The following is a 12,198-nucleotide window of genomic DNA, read 5'->3' as shown; positions in this document are numbered from 1 at the left end:
ACTAATGTTTTAAAAAAAGATATCCTAAAAACATAATCTGTTGAGGCCTTGAGGACTGGAGTTGTGCACGTCTGGATTAGGGTACCATGGGCACCAAATACAGTTTGGAAAAAAAAACTGTACAAACCCTCCTCCCAATTATTTGCCATTATCTCCAAATGTCCACCACCCATATACGAAAGGCCTTGTCAAATGCTGTATTGACAATAGACTGGAGTAATATGCAAAGACTAGTGAGGGATTTAGCCAAATCAGGTGAAAACAACAAATCTAACTAGTGAGATTTGCAATGATCTGAATTCTGCTTGTACGGTGTGACAAAATGGCAAAAACCTGAAAACCCAGACAACATCCAGCTGAAGATCTCAAGTAGCATGGTCACACTGCGAGTCTAACAGCCAACAGTTCAGAAGATAAAGCGTTATAGACCAGCTTATAACATAATCTTTGTTATTAATAGTTCAATTTAACCCCTAAAGAACCAGACACTTTCTAGGGATTTTACCCATGTGGTAGTTTTACCATCCTATTTTCACATTGCATTTTATACTTTTCCACTGTAGCTGGGGCATCCACAGGAGCCGCATCGATAGGAGCCCCAGTTACAGGGAAAAACGTCCTGTAGTGACAATAGTAACTAACAGAGCTGATCAAGATCTGCTAGGACCCTGCAGCTCCGCTGTGACAGGGGGCACCCAGCAGTCACATGATCGACAGGTAGTATAGTGCAAGTAATACTTCTACTTTCACTCTTTAGTACATAGCACTCATTGATTACAGGATCAGATTTTTTAATTTTTGCACCATACTTTTACAGTCGTCCAGGATTAAAGCCCAGCATGAAATGCCGTATATTTACAGTACTTTGCCTTTATCTACAGGGCGTAAGCTTACGTCCTGTTGCGTTACGTACGACCCAGCCAAGATGTAAACTTACGACCTGTGGCATTAAGGGGTTAATAAAAAAGAATTTTTTTTTAGGAAGCTGGTCTATAACACTTTATCTTCTACATGTTATCTACTCTGACATATTGAGAAGGATAGGAACCAAGAGCAAATGTTAAAGGGGTTGTCCAAGTTGTAGTATCTTGGTACAACCCCTTCCCCATGCAGTAACATAAGCAATAGTGATATACTCACCTCTCCCGCTGGGAGATAAGCTCCAATAAAAACGCAGCCTTTATATGGGACGTCTGTCAGGCGCATAAATACCTGACATCTGTCCCTCAGGCTATTGCCCCACTATCACTCTTGTGCCTTACATAGGAGTGATAGTCGTTCAATAAATGGAGGTGCAGGGGGGTCATAATTCTTCTGGCCTGCCTGCCTCCGTTGACAGTAAACTGTAATCGATCGCTGACCTTTGCTATTGGCTGCAGCCCATGTGACGTCTCATAAACCAGGTGGGACGCAGTACGGAGTGGGGAACCGAGCACCACTGGGGGACTTAGCGGGAGAGGTAAGTATATCGCTAATTCTTACGTTATTGCATGGGGAAGGGGTTGTACCGAGATATTACAACTTAAGCAACTCCTTTAACTTTAAGAAATACTGTAAATTATCCTTTAAAGATGAGGGTAGATTTTAGCTTTATCCTTTCCTGATGTTTCAAGCTAGCGGGGACAAACGTTTCTGAACATCAGATCCATTTATAATGTAACAAACCTTTATCAACTACAATTAAATTAAACAAAAGGGATTAAATTGAGGTTTCTCACCTTGAAATGCGAGTCAAGCTTGGTGTGTATGGTTGTCTTCTTGTCCCACATGAGCATGACCCCATTATCACATTTGAAGATGAAATACATTCCCCTCTGCATAGCAGTACAGGGGATCTTTTCCTTGCCGTTTCTTTTCACCACTTCAATCCTTTCATTGGTAAGACGAAATTCGTGTCCCTGTCGATAGCAGATGTTTTTGTGTTAAACGATATATTGCTAACACTGTAGCGCAGTTGTATAGAATTTGACAAAAATTCTCATATGACAAAGTGAAAACAGAATGTTAGAAATCTTTGTAAACTTTTTACATGAAAAAAAAATCTGTAGTGCTACATGTAAACACGGCAGCAAATCGGGATGAAGAAGAGGGTGCAGAGCGGCAAATAAAAGGTACAGGTTGCCACTACTTAGCTGTACCTCCTAAATTTTAAGCATTTTCAGAATTTCTTGGAAAAGCCCTTTCCAGAGGTGTATTCTCACGGGCAAGAAAATCATGCTAGTTTTATGAGTTTTGAGACACATAAAACTTGCACAAAAATACAACCCATAATTTGTAATAGGTGTATTTACATGGGCGATATTTTTCTTGCAGCGATATTGCAAGATGGAAACTTTGCAGCATGTTCTAGAACTTGCAAATGTGTGATCTCTAGCACTTCGCACAGCACACAGATGGAGCATACAACTCGCTCTTGAACGTGTGAATGCACCCTACGGCTAGATTCGCACAGAGAGTAGAACCCATTGATTCCAATGGGATCGTTCACATGTGTGTATTTTACTTGCACATTTCGGTTGCGCAAAAAATTGCAGCATGCTCTATTTTCCTGTGCATCTGCACACCAAAAGTCACCATAGAAGTCAATGGTTGGTGCACAAATGCATGTGCAATACGCAACAAGATGCGCTAAACACTGCATAATTACAATGGAAAAAGAACACATCTGAACTAATTAGCCATTTCAATTGGTGTGTCTTTCTTTATTGTGCGCAAATAAACATGCTCACCTCCTAGGTGTCTCCACACCCCTTCCGGGGGCTCTCCTTGGGGAGAGAGATGCCCCCCTCAACCCAGTCACCTACTAGGTGTCTCCACACACCTTCTGGGTGCTCACTAGAGATGAGCGAGTATACTCGCTAAGGCTAACTACTCGAGCGAGTAGTGCCTTATTGGAGTATCTGCCCGCTCGTGTCTAAAGATTCGGGTGCCAGCAGCGGGCGGGGAGCAGTGGGGGAGAGCGGGGAGGAACAGAAGGGAGATCTCTCTCTCCCCCCCCCCCCCACGCTCCCCGCCGCAACTTACCTGTCATCCGCGCCGGCAGCCAAATCTTTAGACACGAGCGGGCAGATACTCGACTAAGCCACTACCCCAACCCCTCCAATTAATGTAACGTAACTTCTTTAATTTATTCAGTTCCTACGTTGTGTGGTCTGGATCTGGATATCTGACAGTGTGACCCCACAGTGTGGCTTCTGGGCAGCCGCGATGCAGCAGAAATATGCGCTGGACAGCATGTTGGCATAGTTTGTAAATTGATTGTTATCAGCTGCACGATGTTGTAGGTAAAGCTTACCTGCAAAATTGTGCAGTCGATTATAAATCAAATTGAGACCGTGACAAACAGTATCTTGGTACAGTTCTCAGCTGTACTGTGACTATGTCACGCTATGGCCCTGGTGCAAAAATCCAGTTTGGAGCCTCTATATGCAATTTTTTTTTTGTGGCTGCTGGCAACATTCCATCAGTAACTTTCAACTGCATGACACGGTCTTTTAGGCTGTTCAAATGGAGTGAAATTAAATGAAAATCCACATCAGAAAGCTACTTGTTTCTGACATGGATTGTCAATTGTTAGAGTCTCAGATCCACATGCAGATTTAGCCTAGTTAGTGGGAAAATCTGTCTGCAATTTTCCGGCGCAGAATCCATGTTAAGAAAAGACATGTCACTTCTTTTTCTTCCACGCATGGATTTCACGTTCACATACAGAAAATTGACGTAGATTCCAATTCAAATTCAGAGTAAGAAACACCATTTGAATATGGTCTTAAATGACTCATTTGTGTAGCACTAGCAGCCAGGGGTGTTACAAGGGTCTGAAGAGATTAAGAACACAATCCCCAAGTATTGTGTACCCTCTTCTTCTCCCATACATAATAATAATAAAAACTGCCAGAAACTCCTCCAGCAGCACATCCTGGAGTCTGAATATTCCTAGTCATGAGCATGTAATCTGGTCTGGTGCCCCCCACCCTCATTGCACCCAGGGCACATGCCCCTCCTGCACCTTCTAGTACTACTATTTTCTTATGATTTGCTCTCCATCCAGACCACCTGCCACCACTCATCTGCCCATAGTACAATTAAGATACCTTTACACCAGGTGACTATCGCCTGAATTCTTTTTGAAACAGCAAATTCTGCTGCTAATCATCCTGTGTACATGCAGCCATTGATAGGGCCCTGAGCAAGAAGCGCTCTTTGTCAGAGTCGACTGTTTTTTACCGAAACTATCGGATCATGTAAATAGGAGCTGCTCAATGTTTGAGTGACTCCAGTTTACTGTGATTGGAGACAAGCAGGCTGGAATGGTCCTGGTCCACTCTACTTTCATTCATTGAATGACTACCGCCCCTGTGTAGAGCACAGGAGCAATAATGAGGTGGTAGCCCATGGAACCAGGGTCCAGCACCCAGGTCCAGGACTCTTAGGGGGCCCATAAGACCTCTCTTCTCCATATAGGGAGCCTAGTAGTATGAATAAAGCATTATAGTTGGGGGGCCATGTTACAGATTTTGCATTGGGGCCCGGGAGCTTCAGGTTACGCCTCTGCATGGGACGCATGTCAAGTGCTTATGTTCCCAACAACTGTCTTGTGTAAAAGCACCCTTTGGCTGCATTTGTAGTGAAGCAGATGTCCCAGCACCTTGTCATTTAATCAAGAGCTAGCACTGCACTGCGATAGCTTATCTTTTCCACCAGCACCAATATATTCCCGACTAGTAAATAACAAATGAAGAGATAGCATTGTATAGCATTGAGTGGGTGTAGGTACACAGCCTATGACAGAGAAGAGGGGAAGGGGAGCTGATTTGGTGCTATTCAGTGCTGGGAACACCAGCAGTCACAAATCTCAATGGAGGACTTGAGGCATTGCAAGTATAAGACTTTCTAAGTGCATGACAAGGAAGACTCAATGCAAAAAAACAAATAAGTGTATAATTTTTTCTTTGGCTGGGACTTAGTAAGATATGTTTAAAGCAATTCTATTCTAGTCACTTTAGTTCACTTTATAAGTATGATTTCTTACTTCAATATGGAACTTGATAGTTTGGGAGCAAGTGGAGCCAGTCGTCCCACATGGCACATTCTCAGTGATGACTTTGAAGTAGCTTTTCTCTTCATTTCCACCACAGTTATCCTGTATAAAAAGAATGTGCATGCATTAGATGATTAGTCCATTACGACCAACTTCTATTTGCTTTTAAAGGATTAAGACAAATATACCTGGACTAATACATATTCACAGTTTCCACTGAAGGTATATTGCTTGCTATCAAAAGTGATGTAATGCCCATCTCCATAGACAGAACACGTTCCAAGGCAAGCATTGTGAGTGCAGTCCCATCTTCTGTTCTTACATGTGCTGTAAAGGTAAGACAAAAAGGGAGATGAAAATATAAAACATGCAGTTGAGAGGATAATATGATTAAAATATATAAATATTTATCTATTCTAGTCCTCACACACACGTGACCGAAAACCACTTCAGAATCCCAATGACGCTTTCCACCTTTGGTTGGCCTTGTGATGAGGGAAACCCTTGGCCATCTCAAACGAGTATTTGAGAGGTGATCAGGGTCTTCAGATGTGACGGTCTGCCCCTGCTCTGGGTAGATCTGTCACACCAGGTAAGTCCCCTCCAGCAGAGGCGTAACTTGAAGGTCCCAGGCCGAATGCAAAACTTGTAACAGGGCCCCCAACTATAATGCTCTACTTATAGTACTGGGTTCCCTATATGGAGAAGAGAGGCCTTATGGGCCCCCTAAGTCTCCTGGGCCCGGGTGCAACCGCATCCCCTGCATCTTCTATAGTTATGACCTTGCCCTCCAGGTTTTTAGGAGTTATTTAATGTGGATACCCCTGGAGCGCTGCCCCTTGTTTTAAGAGGATAATATGAACAGTGGTGAGAAGAAACAACATAAAAATTCTTCCCACACTATTTTTTCAGGGTTTTAAACAGTTTTTTTTTTAAAAAAAACTTCATGCATTTGAAGCATATTTAATAATGATTTTTACAAGAGTTTTTTCTTGGCTTTTGTTTGTTATATAATATTTTGTGAAGGTTTTTTTCTTGGTTTCCTACTAAGTGTCCTATAGAAAAAATGCAAAAATACACCATACTTAGAGCATGCTGTCTTTTTAAAAAAAATACCAGTTACGCCAACAATGCTGCAAAAAATGTCAAAAAACAAAAATGCCGGGTATGTAGACTTTAAAGTACTTTGCTATAAAGTAGCAGTAGACCATAGCATGTATACTTTAAAAAATAGTGAAATAGTAGACAGAATATGTATTAAATGGAATGCTTATAATAACATAGCGGTGAAGTTTAAAGGGATATTCCGGAGACTAGGCAAAATTGTAAAAAGTTCTCTAATGTTTCCACTAATTAAATTATTCCAAATACCCACTTAAATCATCAAACTGAACTCTGGTACCTTTTTTGCCGACCTGCGCTGCCACTGCTTTCCAGCCAGCTTCAGATTTCCACATTGTTATAAAAAAAAATGGCCACCGAGGAATACAAAAACTACATTTTCCACAATGCCCCATTGCCAGTTACTGACATTAGTGACTATATAAACTGTGTCATCATTATATCATTTGAAGGCCCTGAACATACCTGACCAGTAAAACAGCGAAGCCTACATGTCATAACCACTGAATACCAATGGAGAACTAAGCAGACCACAGGTAAAGCAATATCTCTGCAGCTTTGTAAAATAATTTATGATATTATATTGCAAAATTATATGTTCTGGAGCATATAACTTTTACTTTGAATACCTCTTTAACTATTTCCAAATCTTCTCCTTGTATAACCAACGAAGGTGGCATACCTTGGAAAATAGCTTTTAAAAAGTTCCTGCTAATGGAAGATGAAAATAAAAGAAAAGGGTGGGACAAAACTCAAAGCCCAGGACCCAGGCATGAGCCCGGGGTCTAGAGGCTATGAGGAGAGTTATCAAAAACAAGTTGTGGAGATGCTGCCAACTAGGTAGATCCACTAAGTGGTGGGCGGACTGCATATGTGGATATGAGGAACTGCTATGTTGGCGCAACTCTGCAGAGTGAAGTCGTGAGGTAATAGGATAAAACATCCGACTTCTCTTTTTTGAAGTATATTAAAACCAGCAGTAGATACATGTTTCAGGGTGAACCCCTTCATCAGTTATGCTAGGGGGTACTGATAGACCATTACTTGAAGCAATAGGGTAATATTTACCCAACAAGCAGGGTAGTTACATCAGTGCAAATGACTAGCAATAGCAATGGAACAAAAATGTACTCCTCCAGCCTGGTGATCGGTGGTTGTCATGATTGACAAAGCACCAAAAACAGCACGGTCCGTGGTTTGTCAGTGTCTGCAGACTACTAGTCACTTCAGGCAGCTTACCTCATTATCCTTTGGGCACAGCCACACAAGGCATCCAGATTCACTGTCAGATTATATATGGTGTCATTACTTGTGCTGCCAGACCGACATTAACCCTTTGCAATCCAATTTTGGATTCAGGGTTTCCTAGGGGGCTTTCTCTTTCTGCCATTATACAATGGCGCCATCTGCTGGCTAGAGCCAGTACTGCAGTATGGGACATGCTGGAGAGGCCCTGGACAACAGAGCGTCCAGTAATATACAGTAAGAATACCCTGCCGGACGTCTTCTGACATCAGAGCTGTACAGCCTTCAATCAGAATGTCTTTAGACGTCAGACAGTGGACTGGAAAGGGTTAAGTTCTGTACAACATTGCCATTGCTGCAGTGGTGTCACTACCCTGCTGGTTGGGTACATATTACCCCAGGGGTGCACAACTTTTTCTGGTCTGAAGGCCACATTGCCATACTGAACCACTTCCAAGCCCTGCAAGGGTATTCCCATCTGAGACATTAATGGAATATCCTAAGTATATACAATAATACACACGCAGCGACGAGTGTATTGGCGCATGCGCCCATGTGTTTTTGCCCTTAGTTATACAAGCAGAAGATTTGGAAACAGTTAAACTTAATCATCGTATTGGTGTAGGCGGTTTTGCATGCTAGGAACTGCTGACGTGTTCCCTTTAAAGCTATATGAATCCAATCTAAGGCCTCATGTCCACGGGGAAAATCAGATCCGCTGCAGATTCTCCATGGAGAATCTGCAGCGGGTCCCTCCTGCCCCGCGGACATGAGGGCTGAAAATAGGAATAAATCAGAATTAACTTACCTCTCACACGCTCCGGATACTTCCTTCGCTGCCGCGTCATCTTCTCTCGTCGCGGCCGGATCTTCTTTCTTCAGCTCGGCGGATGTGCATGATGACGTCGGTGACGTGCCCCGCGCATGCGCCGGGCCGAAGCAAAATGATCCGGCCGCGACTGAGAGAAGATGGCGCCGCGGCGAAGAGAAGAACCGGAGCGTGTGAGTAAAATCAGATTTTTGTGTCCCGCGGATCCGGACGGCTTCCATAGGCTTCAATAGAAGCCCGCGGGAGCCGTCCCCACGGGAGACCCGCATGAAAATGGAGCATGGTCCGGATTTTTTCATGCTCCATTTTTTTTTAAATCACTTTTATTGACGATCCGCGGGTATTTATCTACCCCGCGGGTGGTCAATGCATCCCTATGGGATGCGGATCCGCGGGCAGGAGAAGAGTTAAAATCCGCTGCGGATTTTAATTCTTATTTTGCCCGTGGACATGAGCCCTTGGGTGAATTCACATACTGTATAACTGATGTGTATATAGTGTAGATTCCACACTGACGATTGACTGCAGTTTACAGTACAATACATGGGATGGGTTTTAAAAACCTTACACACATGTAATAGAAAAAATCCATATGGAATTGAAGGCATGCTGTGGATTCTCTAATCAGCAGCATGTCAATTCTGTCACTGATGCCAACAGCATCTTTCATTCTTCAGACTTTAACACATACTTCAGCACCGAAATCCACATACTATTTAGTTGCGGAAATGGCCGTAAATTTGACTTATTATATAGAGATTAATGAAATCCATGGTCTAAGTTGCCGGTATATCTGCAACAGATAGAACATGCTGTGGATTTGAAAATTTACAACATGATCAGAATCCGGAGTAGATTGTTTCCACTGTAGGTGAATCGAGTTAGTAAAACCCTATCACAGCCGCATAATGGGACGGGATGAAACCATTGATTTCAATGGTTTTGTTTTCACTGGCGGGATTCTTGGGCGTTAATACAATTGTAGTGGCCTATACTTGGGGCCCCTACAGCACTGGTTTGGCTACCTCATGTGGTGTTTATATGATTGTTTGCGTCTCAATGTATGTCTATGTACAGTAGCCGTTGTCTTTTTATGTTGGCCTTAACAGGTCACTAAACAGTTAATATCTGTGCCTGTTTTGTCCATCTCCGCGTGAGTTTGGAGAATTCCCCCCTCTACCTGTCAATCACTCAGACCAGGGTTGGGATTGGTCAAAGAGAGTTCGCTAGCCCGGGATTGGTTGTTGGAGTAGGAATATAAAAGACAGCTTGGGGGGGGGGGGGAGGAAAAAGTTGAAGTTTCGGGCATGCGAGGAGAGGGGCAAGACAGAGCAGCGCTGGGTTACAGTGTTGAGCTGGGGAGCAATGGGACCCGACAGCCCCTGAGAAAGAGCAGAGTCTATTTCAACTCTGCCATAAGGAACCAGAGACAAGGCAAACCTCGCAGAAGCAGGACTGAGAATAGTCAATCTATTTGTGATGTCAATCAGCCCAAGTGCAGTAAACAGTCAGTGTGCCTTTTGTCAAGCTCACGCTAGCTCCTCCATTCCTCCGCAAACAACCACTCAGTTCAGTACCCAGATAACTTAGCCTGGGAGGCTTTTCTTTCATGAGAAGGAAAGAAACAAAGAGAGAGAGTTCAGGATTTATAAAGTGTTGTTTCATGCCTGTAAGACGAATTGTTGAAGCGTTCTACTGTCTGCTAACAATACCCAGTAACTGGTAATCTGTCAGTTGCAAGAGTCAGTAAAAACGGGGTGCCTTCAGTTTTTCAAAAGCTCTTTGATCTGGACTCTTTACTTCATCGATTACATCATACTCAGAGGCACTGGCGTCACGTTGAACTGTTACCACTATTATTATCAGTCACCTCTGTGTAATCCATCTGCTGCACGGGCCATCATCTTAAACAGAGTAGCCACCACCGTGACTAGGCCTGAGTTAGAAAAAACACTCAAGTTACTTCTGCCAACTCCAGCTCACTGCACCATGGCCAAGAAAAGACAGGACTTAATACTACATGCGATAAAGATAGGACTTGCCCTGGTAGTTTTCCTACATGCGAGAAAGATAGGACAGGACTAGAGATGAGCGAGCATACTCGCTAAGGGCAATTACTCGATCGAGCATTGCCTTTAGCGAGTACCTGCCCGCTCAGAAGAAAACTCACCTCTCACCCACGCCGGTAGCCGAACCTTTTCTTCCGAGTGGGCAGGTACTCGCTAAGGACAATGCTCGATCGAGTAATTGTCCTTAGCGAGTATGCTCGCTCATCTCTAGACAGGACCTACCTTCCCGCTTTTTTTTTTCTTCAAACTCGCATGTTATAGTGCAGAGTTTGAATAGTCTGAAAAAAAATGGTTCATGCACAACTATGTTCGGTAGTAGTGAGGGTAGTTGTGCTTTCTCCCCCATCTGTTTAAGCCCAGAATTGTACCTAGTTGCAGAATTTCTGTGCCATTTTACTACTAGTACATAATGTCTCAAATCAGCCCTACACTGAATAGGAAAAAGTCTGCAGTGTGTGGATTTTCACTGAGCATTTCACTCCTTCAAATGAGGTGATGAAATCTTCAACAATCTGCTCCTAAATCCACTCCTAAGGGCTACTTCAGACGAGCGTATGAGCAAATACATTCGCCATTACAGGATGGTATTTGAGCATGAACTAGGTTGGGAGATGGCAAGAAATAGATGTGACAGCATATAGTACTGTAATTTTTGCGCTTGAAATGCCAGTTCACTCGCAATGGCAATAAAACACCAAATTAGGGTGAGCTGACTTCTTATCCCTCCCTTTTTTTAAGACATATAGGGCAACTTTCTGTGTAAAACGGATAAAGATAGGGCAAGTCCTATCTTTTCTCGTACGCAGATTTTGCGAGCCAGAAACACGCTTGTGTGAATGAATCCATTGAAATGAATGGCTTCGCCGCGTTATACACCTTCGTCAGTTTCCGCCCTAACTGCAACTTTACATGCTAGTTTTCATATGGATTTTGACATGGATCCACATCAAGTTCTGCAGCAGAAAAAAGTTTGCTTTATGTGAACATGTCCTAAAATTCTGCTAATTATCAGAATCAAAAGACTTACCATGTGTTACACCCAACTGAGATGCTTTCTCCTGGTTGATATGTAGCCTCATTATGTATACATGGACACTGCGGCTCGCGGATACAACTTCCTTTCTCATCAGATACCCAGCCAGGAGGGCACACGCAGCCCGAAACACACTGATAGCTGAACTGTGGAGGAACAAGATATCATTCATCTGGTTTACAGACTTTTAAGAGGTTGTTCTGTATTAACCTGAGTGCCTGTACTGTCAGTATAAAAAGTGGATCTGCAACTGTAGTAAATGTCAGCCTGACATTTAACGCATGACGATAACTACACTATACTGAAAAGTTGTAAAGCAAGTTATCACAGTGCACCAATCACGCTTATGATTGCTGAATCTGTACTTGCAGGCTTGCTTCAATAAGATGGCAGCTTCTCTAATAGCTCCGACTTTCAGTGCCTATAGGTAACTTTAGACTTGAAAAAGTGAATTCTGGAGATAGTCCTTCTGTGTACATGCAGCGGCCGACAAGGCAAAGCGCAGAGAAATCGTTCAGTTTTGGAGTCGCTTGGTTTTTATAAGAATTGAAAGCCAAGCAACTGAAAGGGCGTCCGAACAGGAGCCGCTCAATCTTTGAGCGCCTCCTGTTCATGGTGAATGGAGGCGGGCAGCCGGAATGATCCCCTCCTGCTCCACCTCCATTCACTTGAATGCTTATCGCTCCGGTTTAAAGCGGTAGTCATTCAAAGCGATCATTAGACTGTACCCTTAAAGCGTCACTAACTTTTTAAACAACTTGTGATAATATGATAGACAGGGTGATAAAGCTGCTATGTAGTTTATTTGCCTAAAATGACATTTTTTATGCTGAAAAATCCCTCTAAAGTGCTATTTCCC

The 12,198-nt window shown here is 43.1% G+C and overlaps 1 protein-coding gene across 1 annotated transcript in view; it reads right to left on the bottom strand.

Annotated features, from left to right (window-relative positions):
• LOC136582197 (mucin-5AC-like) overlaps positions 1–12,198 on the bottom strand; it is a 130,873-nt gene that overhangs the window by 64,841 nt on the left and 53,834 nt on the right. The window contains exons 20-23 of the mRNA XM_066583047.1: positions 11,334–11,485; positions 5,230–5,368; positions 5,033–5,143; positions 1,719–1,898 (exon numbers count right to left, since the gene is read on the bottom strand). Coding sequence (XP_066439144.1) covers positions 1,719–1,898; positions 5,033–5,143; positions 5,230–5,368; positions 11,334–11,485 — 582 coding nt within the window. The remainder of the gene's footprint in view (positions 1–1,718; positions 1,899–5,032; positions 5,144–5,229; positions 5,369–11,333; positions 11,486–12,198) is intronic.

The sequence above is a fragment of the Eleutherodactylus coqui genome, chromosome 11 (assembly GCF_035609145.1).
Source record: "Eleutherodactylus coqui strain aEleCoq1 chromosome 11, aEleCoq1.hap1, whole genome shotgun sequence".
Lineage (NCBI taxonomy): Eukaryota > Metazoa > Chordata > Amphibia > Anura > Eleutherodactylidae > Eleutherodactylus > Eleutherodactylus coqui.
The sequence above is the reverse complement of the archived record's forward strand: the minus strand, read 5'-3'. Positions and strand labels throughout refer to the sequence as shown.